This window comes from Aythya marila (genome assembly GCF_965140915.1).
Source record: "Aythya marila genome assembly, chromosome: 3".
NCBI lineage: Eukaryota > Metazoa > Chordata > Aves > Anseriformes > Anatidae > Aythya > Aythya marila.
This window is the reverse complement of record NC_139044.1, coordinates 25536925-25557633: the sequence shown is the minus strand read 5'-3', so window position 1 is coordinate 25557633 and position 20709 is coordinate 25536925. Positions and strand designations below refer to the sequence as shown.

At 38.0% G+C, this 20709-nt stretch overlaps 1 protein-coding gene across 1 annotated transcript in view; it reads right to left on the bottom strand.

Annotated features, from left to right (window-relative positions):
* ACTN2 (actinin alpha 2) overlaps positions 1–20709 on the bottom strand; it is a 70106-nt gene that overhangs the window by 37293 nt on the left and 12104 nt on the right. Inside the window, exons 2-5 of the mRNA XM_082755799.1 lie at positions 10207–10321; positions 8948–9067; positions 2351–2437; positions 1189–1276 (exon numbers count right to left, since the gene is read on the bottom strand). Coding sequence (XP_082611925.1) covers positions 1189–1276; positions 2351–2437; positions 8948–9067; positions 10207–10321 — 410 coding nt within the window. The remainder of the gene's footprint in view (positions 1–1188; positions 1277–2350; positions 2438–8947; positions 9068–10206; positions 10322–20709) is intronic.

Here is a 20709-nt window from a genome sequence, read left to right as displayed (position 1 = left end):
GAATGTAAAACTGAATCAAAATGAACACCAAAATAGCAAGAAGCATTTTCCATAAGGTATAGACTAAAATGGTCTGGACAGCCCATTTTAAAGTAGATCTATAAAAGCCAATAAACCCTAACATCAATCAAAGTATTTCTGTTCAAGATGTTTTTTTCCATACCATGTATCAGAACCAGCATATGTATTGATAAACATTAAAATTCTGACACTGAGATTTATGATATTCCCTGTGTCCATATAAACCTGTCCTGAAATACACCAGCTACACTATATATATGCTATATTTAAGGAAAGTAACACATTACAAACTTCAGCTCACTTAAAGGCAATAAAGAGACCGTAAGTCAAACAGTTCTTTTTATCTGTATGTGTGAACTGCATCTTCTCTACCGCTATATGTGCTTTAGGTGTTTCACATAAAGAATGAATTCAGAACATCAAAACATTGCAATACAGAGCTCCTGTAAGTACTACAAGGGCTTCAGGGAAGGCAAAATCCCATGGCTGAACAGTGCAAATGGCAAGTCATGTAGTTTAATGAGATTGATCACCCGCAGAGCTATAGGAACTAGCTGGGAGAAATGCCAAAAGCAGGCAGCCTGCATATGGCCTAGAGCATCCTTTATAGGTCTTACTAAAGGCACAGAACCACAGGGCAAGAGCTTCACTAAATTTTCCACCTTAGGTAATGATCCTGATTCTGAAAATGAGCATGTTTAAAGTGCTACTGTGGTGTACTGAGTATATTTTTGGCTCTTTATTTATAATTATGTTACAAAATAATAAAGACTGATTCATCATAGTGAGGTATCTGCAAGCTTAACACATTGGTATTTTGCCAAGAACAGTCTATAACTACAGTGCCTCTCAACTGAAAGCAATTTTTTGCCAAGTCCCTATGCTTAGGTATCCCCATATACCAAGGACCTCTAATAGGATTATATGTTAATTCTGTGTGGAGTAGCGATTTTTTTCTTTTAAGTAGCAACTACGTAAACAATGGTAAATAATGCAGAAGACTAACCAAAGGAAGACTCTGAAGACAGATCATAAGAATTTGAAAAAAGCCTAGGTTAGCAGTGAAGAGGGAAATTCTGCTGTCAAATCTACCTACACAACTGTGGGAAAAATTTTGACCTAACATACTTTAGAAAGCTTCTACCCTGTGAAACAATGGAAGTTTACCTAAGATGGAAATTCTGAATGTTCACATTTCTGTAAGGAGCAGTTTTTCTTTGACACCACAGCAGCAGGCCTTCCTTGGCAGAGGTCTCTGTAAGACACCAGGGAGTTAAAAAGAAAAATGTTATAAGTGCTCAAGTAATTCTTTTCTTGTCATCTTAAATGTGGTCAGCCATCTGAAACTGGTTAGCATAAGCTAACATTTAATCCTAAAAGATAGCCATGAAAGTGAAGTAATGGGGCTCCATTAGGACACGGACATCAGCTCAACTGGAACAACTCAGATGTAGTTCCATTCTGCACATTTTTATCTGGGACATTAGAAGTTTAAGAAATTACATTAGTGGGACAACAGAATGTATACTTGGGGAATAATACTGAATACAAATGAAACAGAACTAAACATAAAAGATTTTGTTGGTGCTTACATGGAATACACTTGTGGTCTCAGTCCATTTGCTTATTGGGAGGTATAAATGCTGAAGAAATGCCTTCATTATTTGCACCCTGTAGGCATCTGAGTGCCTAAGTAAAGGACTGAAAAGATCAAAAAGACCAAACCACTAGGTCCACAGTTAATGTTTCACAGATTATGGGCAGGACAGCCTGAAAATCTTGAATTGGCTCTATTGTTGTTGCAAATTGAGATTAGTTTCTAGAATTCTAGACTTTTCTCAGCCCAGACTAGATTTAAAGAGTATTGTAACTGCAATGCACTTTTTGGAGCCAGTATCCAAGTGAAAATTAAGGAAAAAAAATCTGAAGCAGTGAGAAAAGAGAAGTGATAGAAAGAAGAGGCATGTAAACAGATAATATTTAGGAAGAAGGATAGAAACGGAAAGACTAGAAAAGTATGTTGGAAATAGGACAACCATACAGGGTACATCATAGTTTCAGGCTACTGATACTCAGGAACATAGACATGTTTCTATCTCTATAACTGAAGGACATGCCTGGAACTTCTCCGTTTATAAAGCTGGCTTGAGGTCTCTGTCAGGAATTAGATTTTCCCTCCAGAAATGGATTTTGGCACAAGGTAGGGAACTTGCAGTATTGCTTTCTGTGAAAAAATTACTTAATACATTCATCTCACTTGTATACAATCTACATAAAAACGTCTTTAAACAAATTTCTTAATTACCTAACATAGTTGAATTACTCTTACCTTCCACTGAAATATCCTGAATAGCAAAGCGAAGGATGATAGTCCAGATCATACCCAGTGTCATTTTCACATTGCCATCAACAATTTCTAAGGTGAAAAAATACATAACAGTATTTTTAAGAGAAAACAGAAAACACATTCTAACCATATATTTGTATAAATAATACATCATATCTAATAAATACATTACATTTCTACAATAACTTGTTATTTACAATAATTCGTTATTTACACAGAGTTTACTTGGGTTCATTTTTCAACAAATGGATGCTTCTGCTACCCAGGCAGTAGAACTGAAGATTACTGAGATTAAGGTCTGTTTAGCTCTTCCATGCTAAAAGGCTATTCTCCAGCTAGTTGTTAACTGTCTCAAAAATTTACCTTCTGGACTGACTTTTGTTGACATTGCCTGAGGGAAACTATATATTTAAAGTTTGAATAATATCAGCCTTGCTGCTCCCAAATATGAAAGGATTGGGGAAAAAATGCTTTTATACTAAATTGTAAGAAACTACAGGATATTAGCAGTTTTAAGTTGGAATTGAGAATTTATCAAGGAGATGTAGGAATTTTTAAATGACTTGGAAATCTACAACAGATTTTTTTTTTATTTCTTCTTTTTTTAAAATAAAACAAAATTCAAAAGTCCCTTCTCCCTTTTGAGAGTTCTACACTTGATGCCAACATGGGCTAGATATGAAGAACAGCTCAAGACACAGCACTTCCTGAGACTAAGCAACATGGCTTCCTGACAAGCAGTTCAAAAACATGACCAAGAGGTTGTACATGTCCTACAGCTTTGATGCCTGTGCATGTTCATGCATCATTAATACAGAACGAGGTTTTTCACCTCTGGGTTTTCAATTCATTTCAAGACTGCTTGAGTCTACGTACAACACAAAGTGCCATATACTTCACATATACAGGCAAGCCTCTTCCAAAGCCAATCCAGTGCTCCTACATTGTCTGTAATACTAGCAGTGATACCGCTTCAACACCAGAAAATGTACTGCCAGAGGACTTGGGTGTTGTGATAATGTTAAAACAATCTGCAAAGTATGGTGAGAGATTCAGAAGAACATAGTAAGACTATAAAGAAGGTCCAGCACTAGAAGGGGAGGAGGTGGGAGGATGAGAGAGGGGAACTGCAGGCTGCCTTTCCAGTCACCTCACACCAAATGAGCAGCGGGAAAGGGAAGGCACCAGCTGCTCTCCCACTTGAAAGTCACCTCCAGCCCCCCTCAAGAAATGAAGCAGCTGTGGCTGCCTGTGGGCCCACTGGTGTTCTCCTGGGGAGAACAGAAACGGAGGGAGCAGAAAGAATTTCCTCAATTTAACATCAAATGCCAAAGGAGGTGCCAGCAGGAAATGGATTCACTCTGCTACTTTAAAGTTGCCTGAATCCAGGGGCAACTTTTACAGAACAAGGCAGCTGCTAGCCCCAGGACTTGAGATACATGCTAATTTGCAGTAGTATGTGACACAAGTTGTCATTTGAACCTATGGAATTAACAAGTGTGGTAGGAGGTATCTCACCCATTGCTACTCTATACTAACTTTGTTAGTGTGATAACCCAGCTTTATAGATGAATGGCTATTTTTCTGCATTCCCCTTTGTATTCTACATCCATTTTACATAATTCTTACCTCACTTTGTCTTCCATGCATTATTACTATCTCATTTGCCCTGAAATACCTGAAGTGTCTTTAAATCCCACAACTTACATTTTTCAGCCAAAGACCACCAAGTGGCAATTAGGGCATGTAGCTACTTCTTTCCCTTCTCATCTTCACAGTCATGTATTTCATTGCATTTTGATCAGCTGTAGATGTCTCATAAGTATATACAGTACAGAAGAATTTTTTGAAATGTAAAATAGATGAATTTAAATACTCAGTAGGCATTGCTGATTGTCAGACAATCAATTCATGGATTTGCATAATCACTACATTGTTGTTTTGATATACATATCCAAATTTACATACACACAGTAAAAAAACAAGAGAGGGAACTTTCAGTGTTGTGCATGAAGAGAGTTTTCAAGCTCTTTGCCAGCTTTGATCTGTCATCATCTACCGCTAAAATAAGATACAAAAAAAAAAAAAAAGTATAGAAGACAAGGAAAAATATCTAAACAGAAGGAAAACAAAGTTTCTAAATGCTGAAAAATATCAGTGGTGAAAAATTCCTGATTCATTCCTATGATTTTCCTCTACAGGCCAATAGAAGATTTCTTGATTATTTTCTTCACATTGCCTGTTTGATCTAGCAGAAATACATGTATAGCTCCTACATGTCACATAGACAAAGCTACAACTGACCTATGAAAACAGGAAAGAAGAGAAGAGGACAAAGATGACACAATAAAAAACTGCCAAGGGATAAAACTAAGCAAAGAAATGTGGCAAGGTCCCAGTGTTTTGATTGTGATTTTATTTTTTTTTTAAATTCTTCTTTGCTGTTAGGGTGTACTTTATTTATTTATTTGTTCTAACCTTTTTGAAGCAGATTTACAGATCATTTGGTCTTCAGTATCTCTCCCCCTCCCCAAAAAAGCAAGCCAGAACTGTTTCCTCCTCACAGCATATTTAACTTTTACGGTATTCCATATCTTAGCTCTTTGCGTTCAGGATGCAATTACCTTGCAAATGGAGTCATTGCATTTTAATTTTTTTATTTGGAAAACATCTAACTTGTGGACTATGAATGGCTCATAAGGATTACTTTCATGTCTTTAGCTTTAGCTTCTTGACTCTCTAGCCCCATTTCTATCACCAATGGAGCGCGATGTAGTTAAATTGGGCTTCTGCTCAATATCACAGTTAAAGGTGGTCACCTCTCCCTGTCCATTTCACAAACTACCCAAGGAAGTCAGCCTTCAGAACACTAACAATGGCTTGTAAAGAACATTACTGGTGCCTTAAAAATATTAAATTGAACTTTGTGCTGATGTCCCCCAGGAATCACTATTTCATCTTTGTTTTGAGGCCCCATTTTAAATGGCAGTCGGACCCTTTGAGACTACATGCTCTTCACCACACAGTATTTTAGATAACAACACGTGATCTTGACCAGGTTTAGATACAAAACTTTCATGCTTTGCAAATTAAAAAGTATTCCAAGTACCCATGTAACTCAGAGAATGCCAAAACAGATGGGTGCAAAAAAGCCCACATGGCCCATTCTAACACATATAGACAGAAAGTTAAGGGGTTAAGAATGTTGATAACAATACACTCTTAGGAAGCCTGCGCTCTCCCTCCTTACTGGCATATATTTCCATCTTCATATGATAACGACTATCCAGTCAATAATGCTGAAAAATGCAACAAAATTAAGAAGAGGTGAAGCCTGTTTTAAATCCGTATCAGGTTACTGTTCCAGGCCCCAGGACTGCTACAATAACAGTTGTCAGCCCAAGTGGTGGTAGGGTAGGGCTGAGAAGTGTGGGAGGAGGTATGCAGGACAAAGGGGCACAGGGACTTTTTAAACAGGTACTGGTGCCAGAGGTCCTACACTGTGAAATTATATCCAGTCAAAGTAATATTACATCGCTGCATCAGCACAGCATTGTGCCTTAGATAACTGTAATAGAGGGAACGTGGTAAACTTAACAGGGCACTAAGCATGTCTGGGCATAGCTGGACTTCTGTTCAGCCTGTTTAGAGTAGGAGGGGAAGGCACACGAATCTATCTGCTCCTGCCCACATGGATGTAATCTAATGTGTGTTAGTAGCCATACTTGAGATAGTGCTATGTCTTACAATGACAGGTTCCTCTATGCTTGTAAACTATGATAGTAACTGGGTATTTTCAACTGTGCTTCCATCCAAGATTTTAAAATATTTTTTAAATGCTAATGAAGGAAGGTTTACTCCTAATCCCCTCATTTTACAGATCAATAATTCCAGAAACAGGCAATAAAAGCCTGCAGCCCAGCCAAGAACACCCCTTAATCTTCTCACTTACTATGGCCTGTTGTTATATGCAGCACGCAATATTGAGGGCATGGATGGGCATCACCTTCCAGCAACAGGCTGAGCACCTGTAATAGGTTACCGCCTCTTGTCACTGCCTCCCTTCCAGAGAGAATTACTTAATTTGACAGAGCATCTAAGTTCACTGCAGTTGCTGCCAAGGGGAGCAGCAGAGTTAGCTTGAACTGTTTTAATGACTGATCTGAGATACCCCAGGTGTTTTGCCTTCAGATGATACAGGAAGTGCTCACAAGCTGCCCTCTACTCTGAATGCCCTGCCAGTGACAAACAGCAATAAACAGAGCAAAATGAGGGAGATGGAAGTGCAGAGGGTTGGCCTGCTCCTTTCAGCAGCAGGTATGACCTGTTGTATCTCAGCTTAAATGCTCCAACCTTGCCTGAGGAACCTAGGAGTGAAAACACTTGCCCATTGTGCAAATTGAGATCAGAAAGAATGACCTCTCTGTCCCACAAGATCCTCCTTTTGCTACACTCTTGTTTTCTGACAGAAAGGGTTGGAGTCCCAGCATGACAGCACAGTAACTACCATTCATTTGCTCAAGACTGTGTACTCTCAGTATTTCTGCACCAGCTATCAGACAGACTCCCGTATGTTTGATCTTCATTTCCACACACAAACTGTCTCTCCAGTACCCTCTGCTGTCTGCCTAATGACATGTCGCTCTCAGAATACCCTTTAATTGCAGAGAGTTTCAGGGCAGTGGCATATTTTTCCAACCTGCTTCATTTAATTGAGCAAAGGGCCCAGCTGCCCCTCATTGCCTGTACAACTGATGGAGGGGCAGGGAACTCTGAGACTCAGTAGAGCTCTTCTGAGATCTGAAGTGCCTTTGGGATTCACCTTATCTCCCCTCCCCTGTACTAATTTCTGTTGGGACGCAGTCAATTTTCTGGATTTGTGATGAAAATAGCGTTAATAACACACTGATGTTTTAGTTGTTGCAGATCAGCGCTTACACAGAATCAAGGTCTTCTCTGATCCTCATACTGCCCAGGAAGCAAGTAGGCTGAGGATACACAAGAAGCTAGGAGGAGACACAGCCAGGACAGCTGACCCCAACTGATCAAAGGGATATTCTATACCATATGGTATCATGCTCAGCAATAAAAGCTAGGAGGAAAAGCAGAGGAAGGGAGGACATTCAGAGTTATGGTGCTTGTCTTTCCAACTAACTGTTATGAGTGATGAAGTCCTGATTTCCTGGAAATGGCTAAACATCTGCCTGCCAATGGGAATTAGGGAACAAATTCCTTGTTTTGCTTTGCTTTCACATGCAGCTTTTACTTTACCTTTTAAACTGTCTTTATCGCACCTCACAAATTTTCTCACTGTTATCTTTTTTATTCCCTTTCCCATCCCACTAGTTGGGAGTGAATGACTGTGGGGCTTGGCTACCTACAGGGTTTAAACCATAACACCCACTAATGATATATTCAAAAAAAAAAAAAAAAAAAAAAAAAAAAAAGTCCCTGTTATGTGCCTATAGATAGATAGATGGATTTGGACTCAGATGGCCCACCCACTTCAGTCTCATATGAATTAAGAGTGAGTCCAAACATGTTCTGCCCAGAGAACACTGATTTCTTTTGGAGTTCTAGATCTAGAGCCATAATGTATTTGGTGAATGATACTTGAGGAAGCAACTAGACTAGGTTAAACTGCTGTAGAATCACCACACAGTGATGTTTTTTTTTCCATTATTTCTACAGATACCCCTATCCCATCTAATAAACACTCCTCCAGCCACAGTTACAATCAGCTTCCTGAGATGAAGGTTTGAAAGCCAGAATAAGCCTGGGGAAATCAGACAGCAGGAAGAAAAGGCTCATAAATTTATCTAAAAAGGCCTAGAAATGTGAATAGAACACAGCTCATGCTTCTCACTGTGATACTGAGGTTACAGCCAGTGTTTTGCTCTAAGGTCACATAAGAGGTTGCCCCCAGAATGGACAGAAAATCATTGAAGCTATGAAGTCTATGAAGTCAACAGTAGTTGAATATTGTGCTATCCCCATCACTCCTTTGTATTGCAATGGATGTTCAAAGCATTGTACAAATATCTCAATAAATGAGATAGTTCTAGACAGACTTTTGTTCTTTTTATACCATCATTTGAATCTCATGGGAAACATAGGTTTACTTGCAGTGAGAGCCTTTCTTTTGCTCAGTCTACATTTATCAGCATTTAATTAGCCAAATACATGTTTTTATTTTACTGCCTGAAAAACTGAACAACAACAACAAAGCAATAACCTTATTAAATAACATCCCAACCCACTTTCTTCATGTGTTCAGTCTCTCCCCAGCTGGCATAATTTCTTTTGATCACTCCCTTAACTCTGCATCTGAATGTTAGAAGCACAGCTGCCATGCGCAGTCAGTCTCATAACAAAATGGAGGTAGGTCCAAGCCACCTGGCAGTGATATCAGCCTTCATCTTGTCTGAAAAATCTCTCTTAAAGGTAAAAAAAAGATCCCAGATTGGATAAAGCATACCCTAGAATCCAACCTCATTTCTAACATTTATTTTTAATACCTGGAACTTAAGTCAGGTGTACCATCTCTGAGGGTACGTTGTAATAAGCTCTGATACATACCTTCTGCACCAATTGACACCAGTTTCACTCCTTTGCTAGCGATATAATCCAGAGCTTTGTTGACGTTAGCAATTTTATGGAAGCGCATCTTCCCTCTGTCCGGTTTCGGTAGTCTTTCCCCTACAGGATAACAAATTTATTGTGTTTATTGTTTTATACACTTGACTACACATACTCAAGTGATCATAACTCAAGAGTGAATGTGCCCTGTACACTGTCTAAAAGTTAGCATTTATTTTAGCAGGTATTTTTCTGAAAGAATGTCAAATGGCTTTGAACGAAACCCTGAAGGGAAAATTCAAATATCAAAGCACCTTACTTACATCTTTCTGATAAAATAGTAAAACCAGAGTAAAATTTTTATGCGTGGCCTAAATAACTGGAAGATACGTGAGTGCTTCCTGGTTCTAGACTTCTGGTTCACTGCTATTGTCCACTTTAGAGTACCTGAATATTAAGAAGCTGGGATATTCTCATCACCATTACCTGCTGAACTGTAATGAGAAGCTGGATAATATCCAGCAGATCAGCCACAGCATCCTTCCAAATCTGACCGAGACCGATGGCTTTTCACACCTTATTCAGTACAGCAGAACAGCTAATTTCAGAGCAAAGGCTGATGCGTTTGGATGAATTTACCTTCTCAAATGATTATGAAAAAGAATAATTTCAGGAAACATACTCTCCATTCCATGAAAAATCATCTTTTTAAGATATTCTTCCCTACTGAAATCTCCTGGAAAAATGCAAACTGTTCTCCATAAGAAATCTTTTTTCCCTTTTTCACCTTTATTTTGTGTCTAAAACTTGAGCTGAATGCTTGAGTGCCCCTTCCCATTCAGGGGCATTTGGGGTGTACTTTGGGGACTGCCCCTCTGAACAACAGAGAAAAAAAAAGTAAATCAAAACTTTTATACAAAAAGTGAAATAAAGTAGATCTGTAACCTATTTTACTTGTTAGAGGACTGAAACTAGGTCCTCACAGTTTATGGCTGGTCCAACAGCACTGTGATATAAGTGATACACTGATACACTGTGAAGCCCTAGAACACGAGCACAGAACCCTAGAGCAGAAAACTTTGTAGATAAGGAAAAAGCAGAGTTATTTTTTTTTACTCCCTTTTGTTTTAGTGTGTCTCATCTCTCATTTTTAAACCCACTTATAATTTATGTTCACTATTATAAATTGTTAACAAATACTGTTCTTTTAAGAATGTTTCAGTTAGCATGCTGTAAATACATAGCAAACTTTAACAAACCTGAGATAACTTCCAAGAGCAGCATCAGTTTGAGGCCATTCCTGAAGTCCTCCTCAATGTTCTCAATCTGTGTGCCTGCTTTCCTGAGGTGGGAATTGCACCACGCTGTAAATGTCTGTAATAGCAATTAAACAAACAAACTTATCAACATGGCTTTTTCCCCAAAAAACTTCTAAGCCATCTGAGCAAATGCTGCATCAGTGACTGCCACAGCTGCCTAACAAATGTGGATGTTCTTTTTTGAAACAGACAGATGAAGATACTTAAGTTCATAGGGTAAAAATGGTCATAAATGCAACCATGAGCATTTCTCTCCCAGTGGAGAACAACCAAGTCTGCTTTTACTTGTAAAGATGAAAAGCAGAAGAAAATTCATTGCTCTATAGAGATCATATGCACATAAACTTTTGCATGAATGAAATCATAACAGGGATCATTATAAAATTTAGTAGTTAAAATTCATCTGTTTTCAAATATTTGTTATACCTCAACCTTCTGAAAAATTCTCCTTGCTTTTCAGTGAGTGTTAAGATATATAAAGCAAGTTCATATTTACTAGGTATTTAACTCTAGGTATAAAATAAGGCCACACATTTTAGTGTTAGACTTCAGATACTTAAAACTGTCAGATATTTAGAATTCCCTTTCTTTTGCTATTTCAAATGTGTAATAGTTTTAAGATCTTTTAAAGTAACAAGTTTAACAACTAAAATATATCCTAAATCCTCATTTTCATTGTAAAATTTCCTTTGGCCTTCTTTTTTCTCCCCTGCTGCTTAGATTATTTAACTTTTGATCTCTCAGTATTAGAACAGGAAAGGACAACAGATGAAGGCATAAACTTTTCTTGGATCTATGTCATGTAAACATTGGACAAATTTCATACTTTCAGAAGATACAGATTGAATTTTCAGACATGGTCTATTCTTAAAAATGCAACATTCTGTCGGAGAATAACATTTTGATTGTTGTAGGCTTTGATTCAATTTATGTAAAGAATTCCTGCATCTTGCTGGTCTTTTGTCTCAGAGCTCCTGAAGTGATAAAGAATAGCTTGCAGGACATTTGAATTATTCTGGTACCTGCAGCTTCATCTCTGAATATTTTTTTCTTCAGTATCCTTATCTTTATGCCACTTAGAGGATCAGTTGTGACCAAAATGCAGATTTTTTTCCCCCAGTGTGATGGAAAATATGGTCACTTTGTGTGGCACTGAGTTATGGACATAATACAGGGCATACTAAATATCCTGGGGAGGTGGCCAATCGTAACAGAGGTGTGGCTGCAGAGTGCCATTTCAAAATATCCCCAGTAAGCCTTTTGGGATCACCATGACAGAAGAATGAACACTAACTGCAGGAGGGAAAGAATTGATTGTCATGGTTGGTGCAGAAAAATAAGTGTATTTATCAGAAGCTAAAAGTTGAAAGAAGCACTTCCTCTCGTCCTAGAAAACAGCAGCAAACTTTCACTTTCTTTTTAACTTCATTGAACTTTGTTTTTTTATCAACTTTTCCTGTCCAACTGAAAGAAAGAAGAAGCTCTATGGATCTGGTGAAATTGTGCAGTGAAATAGCAAATTCTAGATACTGAAAAAAGGAGGAGAGAGAAGACTACTGGAAGTGGTTCTAAGCAGTGGTCCTGTTGACCTGCAGAGGATGAGTTGCAGGCAGTGGCATAAGAAAGTAGCTCTGTGTGCAGACATAGATAAGTTCAGCTGCAGCATCTCTGCAAATAAAACTGTTTTAATAAAGGGATGTTAGCTTGAAAAGCAGTCATTCTGGAAGAAAAAACATAGCTCATTTTAAAATAACTAGCTTCCCTGAACTCATGGGAGACCTGAAACTGAAGCATGTTATGCATCACAACAGGCACAACAGACACTAGGAACTTCCACCCTCAGGGCTGGATATGATGGAGTCTTAGGATGGTATTCAGTTTGGATCATTATAGGGCTAGGATCTAGTTTCTAAGACTAATTTGTCTGCCTTGAGCTGTATCTTGTTCTACTGATATGTATCTAAAAGGCTTAACACCCTAAGTCATTTGCAAATACTATAAATTATAACAAGCATTCTTTGAAGGAACAATATTATTGTAATATGTGAAAAAGCTGAAAGCACTCAAGGGCAAATGTACATGAGCTTTAAACAATAATTTGGCAATAAATATTAGAAAGCTGAACCAGTAAATGAATGAGCCTTTCATGAATTGCTTAAGTGATGGACATGCACTTATCCGCAGATGCTATTGCCATTTGTAGAACCGTTCCTAGCACACGATGCTAAACTAAATGGGGAATTTGGAAGAAAACCACAGACATTTCCATCTCTTCTTTGAGACATTTATAGTGAACATTTTGAACTTGTACCAATTCTAGTAAATGAGTTTTCCCTGTTTTTCATTTCATTCAGAGTTTAAGGCAATGATCCCACCAGTTAAGTGGTCTTAAAATATGAATCTGATTCCTACTGTGAAAGACTTAATTCACATTTTCTTAAGAAGAAATGGAATCAGGCAATTCTTAGCTCATATACGGATATATAAATACATGCATAAAAGCAAAGTAGAATCTTGTCCACCTCTAATCTCACTGCAGTCTTTTGCTACTTTGTACTTTGCTACTATAGCAGACAATTCAACTTCCTGGATTCCGCACTGATAGATACAGAACACAAGTTTTATACAAAAATCCCAAGGTTTTCCCATAATTTAAATACTCTCTCTTGAAAACAGACATTTTTATGGCACTGAATTTGCTGAGAGACAAAGAGAGTTACAAAAGCTCACTGAATCTTGGTGGAAAAACTAAAAACATCCTTGATGTTCCAGCACTCAGTGCTGCTCTCTAATCGCCAGATAACACCTCTTCTCTTCTGATCTGCGCACCTTCTTTCCTCAATATTGTTAATTTTATGAAGACACTAAGCAACCAACGTTGCTATGATACAAATAAGATGCTACTATTGCTGAGTCAAGTTAATCTCTAAAAAGTTTGATGTCAGTCACTTGATTTATGGGCTGCCTTTTTATATCGGCAGGTTATTTACAATTATTTCCACCAATATTGGCGTTTACCATTTGAACTGCAGCATTCTGACTGATAAACTTGGAGTTACCTGCCATGCCTCCATTCATGAGGAAAATTAAGTTCTGCTGAAGCACTCTACTCTACATGGATTCTTTATTTAGACTTCTTGTGTTTAGTTAGTCTAAATTTTATCTTCTATATGTAGAATAAGAGATCTAGATCTTCTATCTAAAAGACAGTTTCTCCTGGTTTTCTGTTTTACCAGTGCACTTCTGTTCATGAAATGCTGCTATCACTTTCTGAGAGCTGTCTTGTGCCTCACACAAAGTGTAACTGCAGGACGTATTCCTCCGAATGTAGCTTCATAGTTTGGGGCCTTCCAAATTGGCTTACTTTCCTAGGACTAAACATGGTTATAGGAATACTACTTAAGGAATTGTTTACTATTTGTTTCAGTGGACTCACTGATACGTTAAAGCTAATGCAAAATTTCACTTGTAAATTTTAACACTTTCCACAACTCACATTTTATTTAACACCTCATCCTTCCATTCTCATTGTGATACCACTTGTTCAAAGCCTAAATTCTCACTGCTTGGTTTTAACTAACATTTCTATTAATAGTCATTATGAAACAATTCAAAGCACGTGTAAGTTCTGGAGATCAAGATACAGCCAGCATACAGTACCATGTAAATTTGTAATCCACTGGGATTTAAAAGCTATTAAATGACTTAGACAAAGCAAATTCCTTTTTCTGGTGAACTGTACAGCACATTTCAGAGTATCAGATTGCTCAGAGAAATAAGGCAGGACTGAAGGCACCAAGTTGAATACCAAGAGTGATAAGTACCTAGAAAGCTAGACATTTCTTTTTAGAATTTATTTACCATAGGTGACTCTACAAAAGACACAACAAATAAACAAAACCTCTCCACATCTATTACTACTAGAGAAATTTGGCTGACATTCTTGGATAAATGCATCAGAGGTAGGGAGGCAGGAAGTCAAATAATGTGCAGTCCCCCGGGTACATTTCTCTTAATGCACTATAACTCTGTCATGGGTATATTTTGGAAAACCTAACTCCAGAAAAGGGAGTACAGTTTATGTTCTATGCCCAACTATCCTCCCTGTGAACCACCAATATCATGTTCTCCATAATCTGGATTCATAGAACTCTGACTGTAAGAATGTATTTGAGAAAAACAAACTTACCTGTTAATTTCCTCAGGACACTTAATTTTACAAGCCCTTGACAACTAGAATTGTAATCAAGGACAATTGATTGTCCTTGATGGATCCTAAGATGTCCCAAGATAGCCTTAATTAACTATCAGTTGGCTGCAGCTAATGACAAGAAATAACAGGGCATGCCTGCTCTGCAATACAACTATTGCTATACATGTACAATGAAGGACATGCTTTGACAGAAAAAGTGATACCTCTGAAAGCTCAACAGTCCTACACTCCTGAGAAAGTCCATGTGCTTTCTATGTGGGCATAATGGCAATTACTCTTTTGATACTGCTTCAAAGCCAGGAAATCAGGAAGATACTATTACAAGTTTCATATGTGCCGGTGATAAAGATTACTAAATAAAGAATATTGATTATTGGATAAAGAATATTGAGCCAGCACTATTTACCACCCTCTCCAGTACTGTTACCCATGAGTGGTGCATAAGACAGCATATGGTGAAAGTAAAAGGTAAATTTCTAGCTCAGCACTGACAGTGAGTCTAAAATGTACATCACCAAAACAACCATATAATTTTCATGAGGATGTGCACAGGAGGTACCCTCTACAAGTTAAGGAAGATTTATTTACTTGCACTCAAAAGAGAAATCGCTTAGTGAATCTGGCCCAAAAAAAAGTGTTGGAGGCTCATGTCATATTTAGTACACACATCTCATAACAAAGCTTAATACTACCTTTCACTCTTTCTAACTCAAATAAATTTGTCTGCTCTAATATTTACACGTTTTAAAACTAATAATGATTTCTTCATGTCTGCTTGTCTGACCCCTACCAGAAAGGCTACCGGCCTGAATAAGTCATTTGGGTTTTGTGTGTCTAGCCTTTCTGCAACACCTCCATAAGAATATATAGAAAATTCCAACATATGAAACTTCTGAAAAATACTGAATCAACGGGAAACGTAATAATTCCTGTATCTGTTAAATAAAGAAGAAGCACGACTCATTTTAAGGGAACCTTAAATTCTAATACCCAAAGCAGAAGACCACATCTGGCAAAAATTAATTTCAATTGTAAGCATTCAATATATCTGTGTGTATATACGTGCGTATGTGTGCTGTCCTGTATTATCTCAGTCTAATAGGGTTGCTTCTTAAAACTCTTTTCTACAGCCCTTGTCCTAGAGTATTTTTCCTCTCTTCTTGCACTAGCTGGGGGGCTTCATTACTTCCAGCCTAAATGGGATGCAGTGATTCACCCTGTAGTTATATGGAACATTACTGTCCTCTGAGTACATGGCAAGGGTGTTAAAGAGAGCTCTGTCAGAACATTCCCTCAGACAAGACTGAGGTTTCCCCTTGAAGAACTGCCCATCTGTCTGTCACCCATGTTTTAAAATGTAAGTCATGATCCTGCAACATGATCTCCTAGCTCCTGTGTCCACACGGCATTCTAATGACTTCAGGATCAGGGATCCCTGGGCTTGAGATAGTCTGTGCTGGCCCTCATTCTGTTAACTATTTAATTCTGTTCCCAAAAGAGGAGAATGAAGGTGCAAAACAGCAGAAAATCATACAGCCTTGATACACCGGCTTGATGTAAACCGATGACTACATATGGCATCTGCTTTATGTTCCTAAAACATCTAGAACAGCTGCGCTATTTATATTTAGTGTACAAGCATATTTTTATGAACTGAAAATAAAATCTTACATCTTTCTTGGTTTGAATTAACTGTCCCCTTATTTTTATTTCCCACTGCAACAGAAGCCCAAATGCATCATTGCATGTTAGTAAAATAACCAGTGACTACAACAGGAGAGGTGGTTCACCAAACTTGTCAATCATGGTACTCTTGGTAGGTAAAGTGTGGTTTTAGCACTAAACACACCAGAGCACAGCAACAACCTAAATGAAGTACAGTGAAGAACAACATCAAGGATAAGGTGGCGGAAATGTTTAGCATGTTCCAAAAGTTCATTAAAAGGAAACCCTCAAACCATAGGTGGTATGTCATAGCCAAATTCCCAGAAACAACAGAGAGCATATCATGGAGCCATTTCACAAAGGAAGTTAGTAGAAGCTCCACCACTAGGCGCCCAAACCTGAAGTTGGGGAAAGCCCTCCCTGCTTCAGCACCTCCCTTTGTACAGCTGAACAGATGGCACCAGAGATGATATGCTGGTGTACTCTCCACTACCAGTGGATCAGCTCCAGATACTAAAAGGGACATCACCCCAGCTCCTTGATTTTCTCATTCATAGCAGACATTGTCAAAGGGATGCCTTCATCACACAGAAGACAGCGCAAGACATGAGGGTATTCTTCAGCATTTTGTTTGCATGGAACAGCCTGGGGAAACCTCAGTCCTTACAAAGCAGGTGGCCTAATCCTGTGTGAGTCTAGGGTTTCCTGTAAAATATGTGACCCCCTCCCAGCACTGAATGACTGCATGTCTGTTTTACAGTGCTTGTTATTAAAAAATAAAAACAAATAAACAAACAGAGCAAGTAAATATCCCTTCAAGAATAATTTGACAAGGCTGAACCTTGAGAAACGTTAAGATTGAACTTTTTGTTACAAATAGATACTACATCTTTCTTGCAGAGGGGACAACGGAGAAAGGTTAAATTGCCCCAGTGGTACAAACAGAAGAAAACTCATGAGGTACAAGATGTAAGGGAAATTCAGTATGGGTCGCTGCATGCACTGTTCTCATATCATCCTTTTTTCTGAATGGAAAACCAGGAAGGATGAAAGTAAAGAAGACGAGGTTTCATGAGGCCTCTGCAGGAGGCAAAACAGCTAAAATATTCCAAGGTTTAATAGGAACGGGCAGAAAATATCTTCACTAGATTACCTGAGATGGCTGGAAAAGACAGAGCTTTGAGGCACATAAGCCTTAACATGCGAGACAGAAACATTAGTCTTAAACATGAGAATTCAGATAAGTCTTCAGAGAATTCATGATTTCACCAGACCATTGGTATAATGCTACTGATGCTCTATTTCCTGCAGGAAGCTCCTTCCTTTTTAATTGCTGTTGATGAAACCATTTATTTAAGTTTTACAGCAGCAGGCACCTAAATGTTCCAAGCATGTGACTTTTCAAACTACACACAACACCATAGAGTTGCCCACTTGTGTATTTTTATTTTTAGCGAGTCTGAGAGAAGTTTACTACTACTAGTGGTGAGTAATGGCTCACTATTAATTGGCTTTATTTGCTCATTTAGATGACAGAAGAGAGCGTATGCTTATGATGTTTGAATATGACAGCAAAATGCTGGGTCTGTTAGCATGCCTTACGACACGACTACAGTTCAAACTAATCAACAAATACATGACATGACTTGAAGAAAGCTGGATGCAGATTAACAAGAGGTCTGAAGTAGTCCTCCAGTAATAAATAAGTGCAAAAACCAGGATGGAGAACTACTGGCAGGACAGTAACATTGAAGAAAATGATCTGGGAATAAAAGCGGATCACTACCAGACCCGATTCAAAAGTGTCACAATGTTACAAAAGGCAAATGCAATACTGGAATGTCTAAACAGGGGAATGGTGCATCAATATATTATATTTAGGTTTATATGTATTTAGGTTCCCAACCTAAATGATTCTATGATTCTTTTGATATCTGCAGTATTTCTTCCACTCTGTTCAGTGCTGGAGAGGGATTAGCTAGAATACTGTCCCCTCTTTTGGGCACAAAACTCAAGAAGAACATGGACCAGTTGGAGAGAAGCCACCAAACAGTCATGAAAGTCATCAAATTCTAGAAAGCTTAACATATGAGAAATATAGAACCATTGGGACAGTTTAATCATGATAAGTTTGTAATGAGACTAATGCTTGTCTCAACCATTTACAAAATCACAACAGATAGAAGATCAGTTCTCTACGTTCACTGAAGGTAGCAAGGAGCTATGAGCTTAAACAAGAATGAGGAACATTTAGATCACTTTTTAACTCTATGAGCAGTAAAGCACTGGAAGAGATTGGCTGGGGAAACATGTAATCCTTCTTCTTGGAGATCAACAAGAACAAGTTGAATAAACATGTCAAGAACAGTATGAGCATATTTGCTTCTGTCTGAAAGTGAAAGAATGGACTAAATGCCTTCCCAAATTCTCCCAGTCATATTTTCTATGGTGTTCATGGAAGATTCCCATCGTAACTGACATGTACACTACAGCCTGGAAAAGAAATAATTGGCAAGACTATTTTTCCTTCCAGATTCTGTGGTAGAGAGGCCCTAAAACTTATATATGCATATTACCCAAAGACTGCAACATAACTCATTCAGCAGAAGATCTGACAGTTAGCTGTAAACCTCTTTTCTGTCAGGGTGTTCTTTCTGCCATGATCCTCCCTTCCCTCTCCTACTTTATGACCCCATAATTTCCCTTAGGAAAGAGAAATAGAACACTAGGGAAGCTTTGCCAGGGATATTAGAGGAAAAGACAGTAGAAGGATGAAGACAGAGGATAATAAAGAAACAGAGCTGAAGAAATGTAACAGGATAGCAAGAAAGTAGATTCAAATTTAGTAGGCAGGAGAGTGTTCACGGAAAGTTAAACAGAATGCAAATTAAAATGAAAGTGGATGCAATGGCATGTTCTATGTCATTGCAAATGTGTACATATATTTCTCAAGATCCGTACTATAATCCTGGGGAAGATATTTTGACATTTGTGCTTTCTTCCCAACCTTGCCACACCCTTTAAGTTATTTAAGACAGGAATTTTTAAAAACATGTATTGGTCTAAATAGAAAGCATTTTATGATACATGATTCCTCATGTAGGACCAAAGGCCACTTAACAACAATAGGAACAGATGTTAGCCATACCTGGGTACTTTTAAGTATCCCACATCTGTATTCAAGGATAATTCGAATGATATACACTCCATATCCCACAACACTATTGTGGGGAAAATTCACTGTAGTTTTTGAGGTGCTCAAATACTACCCTGAAAAAAAAAGTCCAATAAAGAAATAATAGAAAATTTAGAAAGTTGAAAAAGCTACAAATATCTTGTAAACAACTGTGAGTTAAGCAAGATCAGAACCTACCATGAACACATGGAGAACAACACAAAATATTTACCAACAACTTCAGCATCTGTTCTCAGTCATCCAAATTTAATTATATATTAAAAAAAAAAATCAAAGCCAGCTGTTTTGCATAAACTAATTACCTGCTACTGTAAATCTAGTTGCATGCCAGTTATTTTTCCCTCCTTAAACTCATAGTGAATTATGAAATGTACCAGCCGTTTAGGTATGGAGAAAATAAAACGCCCAGGAAACCGTTAAGAATAGCAATGACTGTGAATAACCTCAAAGATGCAATTCGAGAACTCATTTTTACAAATAGAAATTGTTTTAGCTTTCACCTCTAGAACGAAAAGTCACTGCCCCAGTCTCTCACTAATAAGACCAGTTTTGGACATCCCCGATGAAGCTGCCATTTCTGGTGGTATAAGTGATGGGGACACCTGTCTGCTTGAGAGCTAAACTGGGATTACAACTCATCTCATAGACACTATGCATGTGTTAGCAACCTTGTCACTTATTCACCTGGCCTGATTTCAAAATAGTGACCTAAAAGTGAAAGGTTCCCCCCAGCCATGCAATTGCAACCAATAAATTAAAAGTCCATCTTCAGGACAAGACTATTTTTCATCATGTGTTAGGGTATAGTAGCTAATAGAATATTGTATGTAGACAGCTTTGCAATACTGAAAGACTTTTAATTAATGTTTTCACCACCTTGCTAAGTAGTGACAAAGGGCAGGGGTTTTGCAGGCAGCTTTCTCTTGGAGGGGAATAACTGTTTTTGCAGTTCAGTTTGTTTATTCACATCATATGCATGAATCTTTAAAAAAAAAAAAAGATGGTCACAAATTCTATTCAGGTGACACCCTCTTTGATAAGCCTTTGTCCACAAGTCACATTCTACTGTCCTATAGCAGCTTTATATAATTTATTCTTGCTAGATAGTGTAAGAGGGAGCAAATCCCTTTCTGTTTTGCAATGATCTTAGCTTTCCATCTTCCCTCCTACTTCATTAACAATACGTATCATGTAATTTACAGTTACATACTACTTTCCTAATGACTCTGTTCTCTCTGCCTTCTATGTAAAGCAACAGCTTTGTTAGTATAAGATAATATCTCCTGTTGACCCTTGTCAACTGGAATTAATACCTCAGTATTTTTTGGATTACATACCATTATTTGATGCATTAAAATGTTCGAGGTAC